The 14,394-nt window shown below is 39.6% G+C and overlaps 1 protein-coding gene across 1 annotated transcript in view; it reads right to left on the minus strand.

Moving 5' to 3' along the window:
- Positions 1-12,252, minus strand: part of CA10 (carbonic anhydrase X) — a gene marked incomplete at its 5' end in the record, with an annotated part of 39,247 nt that extends 26,995 nt beyond the window's left edge. The window contains one exon of the mRNA XM_009081030.1: positions 12,067-12,252. Coding sequence (XP_009079278.1) covers positions 12,067-12,252 — 186 coding nt within the window. The remainder of the gene's footprint in view (positions 1-12,066) is intronic.
- Positions 12,253-14,394: the final 2,142 nt, after the last annotated feature.

Raw genomic sequence — 14,394 nt, forward strand, 5'->3', positions numbered from 1 at the left:
ATGTTGAAAACTGTGTGCAGTATTCCAGGTGAGGGCTCAGGGGAAGAATCACCTCATTCAATCTGCTGCCCACACTCCTTGGGATGCAGCCCAGGATTCCATTGGCTTTCTGGGCTGAGCTCACATTGCAGCTCATGGTGACTTTCTCATCTACTGTCACTCCCAAGTCTTTTCTCTTCAGATGGATTTAAATAGTTTAAATCCTAGGGATTGCATCCTGTTTTTCATGCATTGTGGCCCACAGTATTGTGCTCCTCACAATGACAACTGCACTGCAAACATATATCCCAACTTTACCTTTGTTGGCACTCCCATGGTTTCCCTTATTTCCATGGGGTTGTTAATGTGTCTGAAAATTTGTGGGGATAGACCCCAAATGTGCTACCTGAAAGCTCAAAATTCTGACAAAAGATTTCCAGCTTTCTTTGAAGGATTCATTTTCAGTACTGAGTATATCTAAAAAATAGGGATGTATTTTCAAATAGGCCACAGGAAAAAGGCTTCTGGAACTCTTTTTTTTTTTTTCTTTTTACCCTGCCATTTTTCCTTTCATCATTTTCCTGGATTTCTAAAAGAAAATCCTGTGAGAACAGAACAGACTGACATTCATTAGAATCTGGAAGAATAAGGGTGATTTTTTTTTTCCTTCTAATTAACTGCCCCAGGGAATGTCTCTACCACTCAGGAGGAAGAACAGTTCCTCTATTATGCCTTTTGTGACTTAGAAACAGTAGATAGGGAGGCTCTAAGCTATAAATCAAACAGTGAAAATCCTCTTAACTGAACACACCCTTGGGCTTCACGCAGAATAAGGCCTTACACTAATCATAAGCAGAACTGGTTGGGATTTTTTTTTTTGCTGAAACAGGGGTTTGCTGGAAAATGCTTACGTGTCAAAACCAAATACCTCGCGGAGGGAACTTGATTTCAAAGAAATTTTGCTGAAAGACAAGCAGAAGCTATCAGAAACCTCCCTGATTTCCTGCCAGTTTGTCTTGTGATTTAGCCAGAGTCTGCAGTCCTGGTGCCTTCATCCCTCCACCTTCAGTAACTGGTTGGTTTTCCTGTGATGTCCCTCCCCTCAGCAGGGCTGAAAGTGTGAGTAATGTTGTGTTTGTGGGTACAGGCAGATTGTCAAAGGACAACCTGGGCACCAAGAGCACAAGAGCTTTAAGACTCCCATAGAGACTCTGCCTTAAACCACAACCACTAGTGTTAGGCTGTAAATCACAGTCTTAGATGTACATGGAAATATTCCTGTCTGATGCCACTTTTATGGCACTAATCATGTCTAAAGAAGGAATTCCAAAGCCACAAAGCAATTTCACAATACACAGAACTGGGCCCAGAGTTCTGTCTGTCAATCATGTCTAAAGAAGGAATTCCAAAAGCCACAAAGCAATTTCACAATATACAGAACTGGGCCCAGAGTTCTGTCTGTCTCTTTGATTTGTTTTTGTCTTTGGAGTACAGGCACATCCTGCTAAAGGAATGTGTGGTAAAGAGAGCTTCAGGTTTCACCCATGGTGGGATTTCTGAGACTACTTTATGCATTTTTAATTATGTTTTTATTGGTAGCATATTTTTGTGATATTTTATTGACATTTCCCTGTTTTTTGTGTGAAGAGAGCAAGCAATGAACACCAACCTGTCTTCTAAAGCACTTGAGAATAGTACAGGTAGAATAAGAAATCTTATCCTTTTCTGAATCAGAATTCCTTATTTCAGGCAAGTATGCTAATTCATCAGTTATGCATATTACCATTAGCTTTTTTTGTTCTCTCAAAAAATAAAAACACAGATTTGTTTCTTCTGGACAATCTTAGCAGAATCCCAGTTTGAAATCTATGCTCCTCTAATGCTTTTTGTAATGAATTTTAGTGCAGTGAAAGGCACTGCCTTGATTGTTTGGTGGTTTGGAGCAGGAGGAAGAAACTCCTCTCACAGCTTCACCAGGGTATTCCAGTCTTACGTGGGAGGAAGCAAAAAAGCAGCAGGTAATGAGCACTGGGTGGCTGAGCTGTAGCCCTGGATGCTGTAAGATTAATTCCTGTATAAACATGGAAAATCCTGGGCCTCTTGGGACCATACCTACCTGCTGTGCTTTGGCCATAGACTTCAAAGCATTGGGCTGGGCTGGAGGTGCTATATAGGACTGATAGCTCAGGCCTTGATCACTGTGCTTTGATTGGCAGAGGAAATGGGAAGGAAATTGCTAAAGGTGCAAAGAGCAAAAATTCATGCAACAAAATATGCCACATTTATACTATTCACACTGAACATGCCTTGAAAAATGAATAATACCTTTTTTATTCATAGGAATTATGCATTTGAGAGAAAGTGACAGCTGTTTCTGGCCAGCCCAACACTGAAGGTTAAGCAGATTAAGGCTGTGTTCCCAACTGGTTCTGTTATTAGCAGAATTTGCAGGGACTAGATGGCAGTAGCATGTTCATGTTTTGATAAGAAAGAGTAAATAAAAGTCGAGATGATGAAAAGAGATGGACAGTAATGGACTTGCCCTTTCTAGCTAAAATCCAGAACTCTCTTTGCCTTTGACAGAACTTTCAGAATAATAAGTTGTATATGGTGTTTTTCTAATGTGCCTACAGCAAATTGTCAGTTACAAAATGTTTCCATGGCACTTAGATTAAAAGAACTCAACCAAACTACTGAAAAGGAGCTGAACATAATGAATTAATCTCTACTGGGTTTTAAACCACCAAATCCTGGCAGCTGTATGTACTAACATCCAGTTAGTTTATACAGAGATAAGAACTGCAGACAGATAAAGGTGAGATATTAAAAGATAAATGGAAAGAAAATGGACTCAAAATAACTGTGGTTTAACCTTGTCAATTGTAATTCTGCACAGTGTTAGCACTGATGCTATTGTGGCTGCTATCACCCCGTGCTACTTTACAAGGAGCTATGCCTGAGAAACTGTTCTAATTGTAATCATTTTAGAAAGACACACTTCTGAAATTATTGTCTGTAAAACATCCTAATCCATTACCTGTCACAATCTTGTTGAAAGAAAACAAAATTTAGAACTATTTCCTTCTCAGTCTTTACGGAAATTACCTAAATGGTTACAATTAAATGCCTCAAATTGAAAATATTTTGACTTTCTGGGAGGTGGTGTATGCCAGGAAAGGTCTGCAGTGATGGAGGAAGGTCAAGTCAGTTGCTAAATGAAAACTGTTCCTCTGCACCCTCACAGCATTCCTGGAAAATGTAATAGAAAGGCATCTAGAAATGGCATGATTTAGTTGGCTTTTTACTAAGATATTAAAATGCCTCAAAAGAAACTATTAAACATAAGGTAAGGGACAAAGACCTAACAAAGGAGTAGCTAAAGCTACAGAAATAAACTGAAGGTCAGAGAGTTGATGGTGAAGGTTCAGAGCTGCCACTGTGTATTAGAAAACAGTGATTATGTTTTGATAAATTGTAAAGAGAATAAGATTTTTTTATGTTCTTTTGTGGCTGCCCATAGTAGCTGCAAGAACTTTGGTAAAAGTTGTCAGATTCCTCCTTTCTTTGGAATGTTACATGAAATATATTTGGGGGAAAAAGTTAAAACTTAGAAAAAGTGTAATGGAAAAATACCTACCGAGTAACATAAAATGTAAAACCCATTTCAAAATGAGCATAGTTTTTTTTTGCCTGCAGAGGTAAATTACTCTTTAATTAAAGAAGAATCATCCTGTAGCAAGTGAAGTCACCCCAAGCGAGTGACAGTAATTTGGAACGAGGCAAAGCGAATACCTCAGAAGTGACACTGGAGGTTTAGAGTGCTGAATGTTTTCATGTCCCTGTGGTTTAAAAGAGCAAATCCTACAGCTGCTACTCTAAGCAGAAAAACTCCACCTTATTGCTTTATGATGCTGGATTTTAAAATTGAGGCACCAAAGGGATTTAGATTATAGGCAGTGACAGACTGTGCTCTCAGTACATTGACACTCTCTTCCACTTCTCCCTCTCCCCCAAAAAGAGAACAGTTGGTAACCAAAGAGTAAACATGTGCAAAAATATATTTATTACTAAAGAGGACTGTTTCACTCAATATCTAAGATATTTAGTATTTATTGTTCCATGCAGCAGATATTTTGCTGTGTCACATGCTCCATTAATAAGCTGACATTGTCATTGAGTTTCCAAGTTGTTTGGACAACTCCTGCAATTCTGCCAATGGATGGAGAGATCATAAGGCTCAGAAAAGTAGCTTCCAATGAAGGGAAGTTTTCTGGCAAGGAACACCCACATATGTGGGTGTTAATGAAAAAGAAAACAAACCCAACCCACCACTCTAAAAATCTGCCTGTACAGTTTCTTACATTCCAGCATATAGCAGAGAGGATCTGTGGAGCTTGTATGACAAAATCCCCAGAAGGCAACAGACAGGAACAAAAAATACTGTCCCCAGAAATGGAGCAACTTGTATCAAGTGCCTGGGATTTCCTGTGCAGAATCCAGGAAGAATGACATGTCTTGGCAAAACATGGAGAAATTCAGGGAATGTGGAAACTTTCAGGCAGAAACATTTTGATTTTTGCTCTGTCTGAAGAGTAAATGTCCTATGTCCAGTGGAAATGAAGAAGAGAACTTCACTGCCATGTAGCAGCTGGTACCCAATTCCAACAGCCATTTGTGCTTTGAGGATAACTCCCTTAAACATACTTAAATATTTGAAAAAGCTTTCAGGTAATCAGTTACCAATCTACAGAAATCAGGTGACTTCTGTATTGTTTGTTGTCTGCAACAGGAGCGTATTCAACTATTCCAGAAAGACTTAATGCAGTTTGTTTCAGGCAATTTTACCATGTCTAAATAATCAGAATGATGACATACTAAAACACTTAATTTATCTGATGTGACAGTGAGATGTAACTTTTCACCTCCAGTGACCACACAAATACCTCAGGAATCTGAAAAAATGAGAAAGCACAAGCCTAAAGCAAAAGATCCAAATCCTGCTCAGGTACCTGAAATTTAGTCTCAAATTTTATAAGGGGTTAAACACTTGTTCTAAAGCATCACTCAAACTCCAGATGGTATCTAATGATTGTTTGGGGTTATAAAATTCAATGAATGTTCCTTTCAGTTATCTGTTATTGTTAGTCTTTCTACTAAATGACATAAATACTGAATTCTCCCCCCAATATCTTTTTCCAGGCCACCAGCAAGAGGACAAGAGGGCACAGACTCAAGCTCTGCCAGGGGAGGTTTAGGTTGGATATTAGGAAGAGATTTTTTACAGAGAGAGTGCTCAGGCATTGGAATGTGCTGCCCAGGGAGGTGGTGGATTCACCATCCCTGGAGGTTTTGAAGCTGAGACTGGATGTGGCACTTAGTGCCAAGGCCTAGTGACCACGGTAGAGTTGGACTTGATGATCTTGGAGGTCTCTTCCAACCAGGTTGATTCTATGATTCTTAGCCTGTATCTATGAAGAGCCACAGCTGCATCAAGTCCAATCCTGATTTCTGCTGGGGCAATAACTGAACTTCTGAGGCTTATACCCCAAGAGAAACATCCTATTACAACTTGCTTCAAATAAAAGCATTAAACTTTCCCTGTTGTACCTGAGCCATCATAAAATGCACACTTAGGCCTATAGAATGAACTGCAAATTCTTCCCTTTGCAAAACAAATAAGTCAAAAGCCTTACTTGTATTTCCACTGCTAATCAAGTTTTAGAAAGGTGAACTAAATAACAGGAATGGTATTTATGATAGGAGAAGCTGATTATACATGAAGTAAAATTCTTTATTGCTGACATAAAGTTTGGACATCATATAACTTGATTTGTGTAATTAAGGTGTTTTCCTAAGGGAAGGATAAAACAGGCTGTTTTTGGAATCTAATTTCCCTTTAAAAATGGCAATAGGACTACAGCAGCACTAAAGGTAGGACTGCAGGAGTACCCTGGTGCTGCCTAGCAATGTGGCCATTCATATAAAAATGAGTTGTACCTGCTGTGCATGTTTTCTATTTATATATTTATGATCAATGATTTATAGCTGCTACACCTTCAAGCTGATTTTATAACTTCTCCTGGCTATCACGTTTGGGGATTTTTTATTTAACAAGCATATATTACCCATGACTAGAAGATGACTGTCTAGCCAAAACATTACAGGAAGGAACATAAGTTAAAAGTCAACTATTCCACTTGAACAGAGTTAGAGATGAAACTGCTTTTGAAGGTCACTGAGGATTAGGATGTATTTTTAGCACGTAGCCAGTGCAGGAAGTTTACTGCCTTTTGATGTGAAATACACCACAAAAACTTCTGTTCCATATTCCTGGAAAGTAATCTTTCTTGTGGTCTCCACTAGAGTGGCTCAGAAGGAGAGGCTCCCACAGTAAGGAACACTGACTGCATTTGCAATGCTGTTTGCTGCTTACAGCACACCCGGGTGTCAGGAACACACATCTCTCTCAAGGAGCCTCATTTCCTTAACAAACCAACAGAGGGTGGAAAGGAATTTCCATTGGGCAATTCAGAGCTCTAGAATTACCAGACCACAGTCAGGTGTGACTATCCCCAACCCTGTGCTAATATATTGTTCAATCCTATTTCCTGTTATATTCACAAGCAATAAAAGCCCATTTAACTTAAAACATTAAATTGATTTTGGTTTAGAAAAACACCATAATCATCTGTTCATGAATAAATATCTTTTGGGCTTTAACTCTGCTTTTTTACGGATATTTTATACAATTTTGGGTGATGCCACCTGTAATCTTTAGGGAGGACAGAGGAGCATTCGTACAACTGAAGCACATATTAATCTCCCACTGATTTTGAATTACTCATGTGAGCAGTTTCCTTATGCTTAGTGATGACAATACCACCACCTCTTCCTGATTTATATTCTGTTCCTATAGCAATTTAATTCATTATCCTATTGACTTTCTCCTTTGAAGCTGAACATTAATCTGAAGGTTATAGAGATTTTCCTAAGCCCCCCCTTCCACTAGACATGTGTTCCCTCATCTGGTACCTTCCTCAGAGGCTTATTTTTCAACATTAATAAGCAATGGAGTACAGTAAACTTATCTTCAGGCTGAAATGCTTAAAAATGACCTGCACCATTCCCAATAAAGGCTCCAAAATGTAATACCAATGGCCTGTGGCAACTGGCAAATCTGAATGACAAACTTCCTTCAGGGAGCTGTTGGCAGCAGTACCAATTTTATGTGGTGCAGTAGGGGCTGCTTACAGCTGTCTCTGCTATGGCACTGTCAGCACCTGCAGGAATGTGGATTTTTTATGTGATTAGGCATTGGGATGTGCTGCCCAGGGAGGTGGTGGATTCACCATCCCTGGAGGTTTTCAAGCTGAGACTAGATGTGGCACTTAGTGCCATGGTCTAGTAACCACAGTAGGGTTGGACTGGATGATCTTGGAGGTCTTTTCCAACCCGGTTGATTCTATGAGTCTATGATTCTATGAATGGGGTTATGCAGAATCAGGAGATTCCTGGTCTTGCTTGGTGGCATCACTTTCTCACTTAATACTCCCTTCCTGAGAAAGAGGAAGGATGATGTGCTAGCTCAGGCTGATGACAAGTCATGGATTCTTCTACATATGATCCCACTGTCTGGGGAGGCTGTTTGGAGCCACACAGGTAAGTCAGAGGTGTACAGGAGGTCTCAGTGACAGAGCCACTGTTTCTGATTTAGCAATTCAGAGCACTCTAATTCTGCAGCAGGCTGGATGAAATCATTCCAGCTGGCCAGCTGTTCTCATAGGCTGTCTGTCTGACAGTCCTGCTCCTAAAAATATCTGAGGTTGGATTTGCGACACTGATCTCTCTGATCAGTAATCCTTTACTATCACTACAAGTTTCCCACTCACATAGAACACACCTGCAGTTAAAGAAATTGCAGCAGCAAGAAGAGACTGGGCTTTCAGAATTTCCAGCTTCTCCCTCTGATTCCTGTTTTCCTGCTTTTTTTTTTTTTTTTTTGGTTTCCTGAGTGGCTTTTAGCAGCAGCAAAAGTAAATCTCAGTTCCAAACTGTGTGTACAGCTTGCAGCATGTATTCATTTATTTAGATCCTGTTCTGGCTTTCATTTTATTTCTTCTGTAGCAGATTAAATCCTTGTGTGTTTACAATCTCTGTCCATGGGATTTTGGAAGGGCAGGCAGAGAAGAAGAAATCTTTTTTTCCATGTGTTGTGGACTACAGTCTCTTATTTGAAAGTCTCCAGCCACTGAGTTTGTGAGAAGTTCATAACCCCAAATAATTAAGCTGCTTGACTTTCTGCCTTTACACTGATAAGGCTGCTACAATGCACAGCCATAAAGTGATTGGAGGTCTCCTGCAGCACATTTTTCATCTTTATGCTAGGCAAAGAGAAAATGGTTTGGATTTTTATGACTTTGAGACGCGGTAAAGTTAAAGGATCCCATTTTCACCATGAACCTTTTGGAGGTTACCCTTTGGTTTTAACAAGGCAGACTGCCTGGACAGCAGCACCCTGGTCAGTTCTGCTGGTTTGTACTGCTGCTATCTGAAGGGAAAATGGTCTTTCTCATGAGATGATACACCCTGAAGCATTAAAACCTGTTTTGCATAGAGGCATTAGGACACAAATGATTGGTGTCTTAGCTGGAGACTTTGCTTAAGACAAGATTTTCCTTTAATCACTATAATACACTAGGCTTGTGCAAGGGATAGGGAATTAAGCACACTCGAGTATGTATCAGAGGGACAAGGAAATGCTGGATTTATTTATTTAAGCATTCCAAAGCCTGCCTGCCTTCCCACCTTACCACTGCCGAATGTATTGGTGATAATCTGATACACAGTTCTGAAGCCTTTGCACTCAAACTATTCAAGCATTAGTTCAGTCATTCTGTCTACTAAAGTGATAATTGGGGCTTAAAGGCAACCAGATTATTGCAGAGATCTCTCTTGACAGCCTTTAACACCTAGTTAAACGGTAAAGCCTGGAAATTGCAAGCTTCTCAGTGTCATTCAAACCACAGTATATTTTGAAGCAATTTGCTATTTCTAGACTGTTTTTCATGCCATGGTACCACTCCAGTGCTCTCCAGCTTGCTCTGACTGCCTGCCCACTTGCAGCACATCTTCATTAGGCAAAAAAAAGCCCCTAAACCAAACTCCTTCACTAGTATGGATGTTAGGTGTGATTTCCAGGTGTGTAAGAACATTGCAGCCGATTCAAGATATACTGGGGCTGGTTAAAAGCTTCTGCTTTGTCTGCACTTGAATTTAATTTAGGTCTGTGTGAGCTAATCTAACAGTTTGCCAGTGCTGTGAGGGAGAGGTGCTGCCCTCTCCCCTGCCCTCTCCCCAGGCTCTCCTTCTCTCTCTGCAATGTGCTGACTTTAATATGTCTTGGAGACCTCAGTGAAAATGAAAGGAGAGATGTGAATGGGAGTTGAGGAAGGAGTAGTAGGAATAATCTGATTGTGATCTACTGGAATGGAACACGCTAGGGTAACTTCATCCTTGAGAATTGTTTCCAAAGCAAAACAGAGGTTTTGGTAAAACCCATAGAGGGTTTGTCCAACACGGCTGAGAGCAGCAGTTGTGGGAGTTAGTGTACAATTAGCAGTCATGCAGTGCAATTCTGCAATGATTTTTCTCCAGTTGCTAAAGCCTAAGCCAGCAAATATTCATTGCTATTCTTACCTGCATTAGCTAAATGAAACTAATGAACCTATGCAGTTATTTTTCTTTATCCCATCTCCTCTGACAGCACTATCCAATGCAGCAGTGAATAGCAATTAGCAGCACCAGCCCTGGAAGCACACCTTACATGGCAAAGATACCTACTCTATCAGGAAGTCACTTGGCTTGTTTACAGCTTTCTTCCTCTGGTTGTTGGGAGCTGTAGACATTACATCTTGCAGTGCTGAGAGCTTATCGAAGATCACTCATTTGTACAGACACCACTTGTATGGGTGGATGTACAGTCAAGGAACACCATCAGCTGCTGTCCTTCCCTGAAAATTTGCAGCCATGCTATTCAGCATGATTGATTGGCATCTGTGCTGCCACTTTGGAAACAGTGTGTGTTCCATAAATAAGACTTAACCGTGCAAATGTAAGTTCAAATTAGTAATTAATACTTGACCTTATTGGAACTTACCTGTCCAGCTGCCCAAAACAGCTATTTGAAACTTTGAAAAACACATCCTCAAAGCCCAGAATTCATCTGAGTATCTGAAAAGGAGGTGTTGAGTCTAAACTACTCAGCCTGTTGTTTGTCTCTGCCCTGCTGTCAAGGGAGATGCATCTCCACAGAGTGATTTGTCCTGTCCTAAGAGAAGTGTCTCTGGCTATCAGGACTGATCATCCTCTCAAGATGCTAATCTTTCTTTTCACTGCAGGAGGAATTCAGATAACTATATGAATGCTGCACATACTGTAGATCCAGCTGTGCCTGCCTGCCTGACAGCACTTTCCACTTAGCTAGGTTTTCTGCTGTTATTAAGAAAAACTTGAGGTCTCTGTTAGCAAATACCAAATATTAATAGTACTTAGAACTCCTACTTGCCAAACCAGAAGAGCCTAGTTAACTATTAACAACAAGCATTGCAAAACAATTCTCTACATGTTTACTTTGTTTTAGTCTAGGACCGATGAATTTATAAGTTGAAAACTCTTCAAGAAACATCTGAAATGCTGCTGATAGATCCTATCAAGTGCAATGGTATGTTTGAACCAGATTTTTGCTTTCTTGTTCAGTCAACTTTCTTTTGTTTGAATGTTGCTCTTGTGTAAGTCTGAACACCAAGGCAAAGACCTGATTCACTTCAGTGCTCTTAACTTTCAGTTCTTAAAGGAGCAATACATTATCTGTTCACTTATCATAGAATTTAACGAAGGCAACCAGAATTCAGTTGTGTGAGACATGAGTAATGTCAGGAAAAAGCTGCCACTGGCTATATTATAAATCTATGTAGCCTATAAAACAAAGCCAATGATTACCATCAATTATAACACCATCATTTGACAGCTCTGCAATTAATTTCTTGCTCTTAAGCAACTGCTGTTGCTCAGTGCCAGTGAAAATGTCACACATTAACTGACTCATCACCAGAGACTGTGATGGCTACTACAGGTGTTAATTTGATTACTCATCTCCAAGAAAACAAGTGCTTTATGATGCAAAAAACGATTCTTTATGGCATTCTGGAAGCATGGTAATAGGGATACCCAGAGTGTTTAAAAAGCATCCCTACAGGAACATGTAGTTATTCTGAAGCATTATTTTGAGTTGTGGAGTAGAGTTTCATGCTAGGTTGTTCTCAGCCACGGCCCAGGCTGAACAAGGATGGGCTACTGCAAACCCCCTGCATCTCTTCCATGTGAAAATGTTCCTAGATGAGGAAAATGTAAAGATTCTGCTTTGTTTGCTCCCGAAAGTCTGAAAACTTCACTATACATCTTGAAAAAGAACTCCACACTAAAATAATTAACCTGTGAGAGTAATGGGCCATTCTGTAATAGGTATCAGGATCATGAAATTATGGTCTTTCCTGGGAGAATTATAGACATGAATGTCTATAAACATGAGTACTGATTCTGCCAGGGATTACTTCTGCAGTTATCTTTATTTCTTGAGCAGAGTTCTGTGGAACTATCTCTAAAATTAAGTATCACCTTATTTTCACATGACTCAAAGGCAGAATGGTACTCAATGTAAAGTGTTACACACCAGTGAGTAGCAAAAGTAGCACTTCTATAGACTCTGAAGCACTTTCAATATTGCCTTGTGGTTAATCTTCTGTTTGCGTTTACCAGAGACATAAAGGACCCATCAAAAGAGACTTGATTACTTTGTAAGTAGCACAGATAGAATAGAGGGAGTCTCTGCATACAATAAATACAGCAGTTTCCATTTTCAATATGAGCCACACGATTTACAGTGCATGGGCAAGAAAACAAGTCATTCCCTGATTTTCGGAATGGATATAGGGAAACAATTTTTATGGGAACAAATTCATCTGCAAATACCTTCGGGTAGATAGAGAAGATGAGTAATTGATCCTGGTACCTCCCACCAGGGTGACATACCTCCCCAGAGAACGCCTGTCCATTGAGTAGGTGCTCTGATCCCTGGCTGTCCTCACTTCCAAAGTGTAACCGGATTTCCTCCAGGCGGTGACTGTATGTCATGGGTCCTCCAGAGATGTTGACCAAGTGCTCTTTGTCTAACCGTAGCGATACATGTCTCCCTGTGTTGTACATCGTCCCACTGACCTAAACACGGGGATAAAAAAGCATTTTGTCAAAATCACTTCATAGAATCATAGAATCAAACTGGTTGGAAGAGACCTCCAAGATCATCGAGTCCAACCCTACCGTGGTCACTAGACCATGGCACTAAGTGCCACCTCCAGTCTCAGCTTGAAAACCTCCAGAGATGGTGAATCCACCACCTCCCTGGGCAGCATATTCCAATGCCTGATCACTCTCGCTGTAAAAAATCTCTTCCTAATATCCAACCTAACCCTCCCCTGGCAGAGCTTGAGTCTGTGCCCTCTTGTCCTGCTGCTGGTTGCCTGGGAGAAGAGACCAACCCCCACCTGACTCCAACCCCAAATCTTAGAAACTAGTTGTAAGTACTTGAAGGTTTTGCTCTTTACACACCTTCGTTTAAACGTAGCAACGCATCGTGCGAGATGAAATAACCAACCTGAGGTAACACTTCAACTTCTGCTTTGAATCTTATGCTGTATATTCAAATATTTTTCTAAATCCATACGTACACATTTTAGCCAGGGGCACACGGTTAACGCGGTGAACAGGATTGTTACACTTGAAATAAGGAGGCTTTTAGGGTACTTCTCATGCAAGGCCTGAATAATGGCTTCATTAGAGAACTTCTGCCCTGAAAATGGGAACATTTCAGCTGACATAAATTATTTAAGTACACTTGAACAAATCTGAAATTTAACTTTTTTTTCCTTCTTTTAATATTTATACCAAAGTGGCCCAAAAGTAAAGGTGCTGCAAAAAGCAGAGACATCATTATTCATTAGTAGGGAACTCTGCTCCTCCTGGAGCTGCAGGTAAAAGCTTTCACTGTCTTTCTCTGCAAGTCTCTTTGTTTGGTTATGAATATTTTATGTGTACAATTGCCAGATCTTTTTGCCGTAGCAGTCCAGAATTAATTCCAATTTGATCATATATGTGTAGGTCCTACTACACCTCAAACCACTCTAATGCTCTTTGAGATTCATCTGTATTTTTAAAAATACTGAATGCTGTGCTTCATTTGCAAACTGATTTACAGCTGTTGTATGGGGGAAAAAATGACTCTGGAAATTCTTCATATGGAATCTAATTCTGTCGTGATTTCATCTGTCGTAGGAAAAGTTTCTGTATCGAGAAGTTCCTTAGCTTATGCCATTAGAAAGTAAAAGATGCCAGTTTGAGTTTGAGTAGAATTATGATTTTAAAAGATTCTTCATGGATACAAAAGTACACTTGAATAAGACTCATTTAATTCAAGCAGAGAAGCTGTGGCAATAATATGCTTTGTTGCACTTCAATTTAAAATTAAAGACATGACTATTATGTATTATATCCTAGACTACATCAGTACTATAGTAATTAACATTGCTGCAGTGTCATTTGATCTGTAATACTAATTACAGAGTTTAAATGACCTGTTTTCTTGCACAGTGCCTTGGAAAAAGTTCCTCTGAACAGACTGTGCACTAGAACCAAATGGATGAGATTAAACAGCTTTTGATTGTTGTGGTTCTTTACAGATGTTTGATTTTATTTTCTTTTGGTGCTTACTCCAATTCAAAATAAGCAGTAATAAATTTCATATGAAAAGTAATAAAGACAAATATTCCTATTCATTGCAAGTAAAACACAATGATTTTATTTATTCGTGCTCCCTTAGCCTTTCTGCTTGGCTTTGCATGCATAATAGTTACATACCAAGTTTAGCTTAATAGGTGGAAGAAGGTCAGTTTATTGGATGCAGTTTCAGTACACTGCATATGAATGACACAAAATTGCTAATCATAAGTAACAAATGTAGTTTAAAAACAAATAAAGGAAATGGTTAAAGCCTTACTCACATTTGGAAGCTCATGCTTCACTGAACTCTCAGCTCAATGGAGCAGCTAGGCAAAATACTCAAAGTCCATTTTCTTACTTAAATTGGTAGAAATCTCAAACGAGGTTACCATTATTTTCTCTCTCAAGATAAAAGTGACCCAAATAACCCCTAATATGAATCAAATATCTCTCCATAGAGCAGAGAGGGGAAATGATAAGAGGCAAATTCATCAACAGGAGTAACATTTGTCTTTCTCATTTCCCTCCATCATAAAAACACAGTGCTCATAATGAGATGGTACTGACTGCTTTAAAACAGAATTT

Source organism: Acanthisitta chloris, unplaced genomic scaffold (assembly GCF_000695815.1).
Source record: "Acanthisitta chloris isolate BGI_N310 unplaced genomic scaffold, ASM69581v1 scaffold13080, whole genome shotgun sequence".
Taxonomy (NCBI): Eukaryota; Metazoa; Chordata; class Aves; order Passeriformes; family Acanthisittidae; genus Acanthisitta; species Acanthisitta chloris.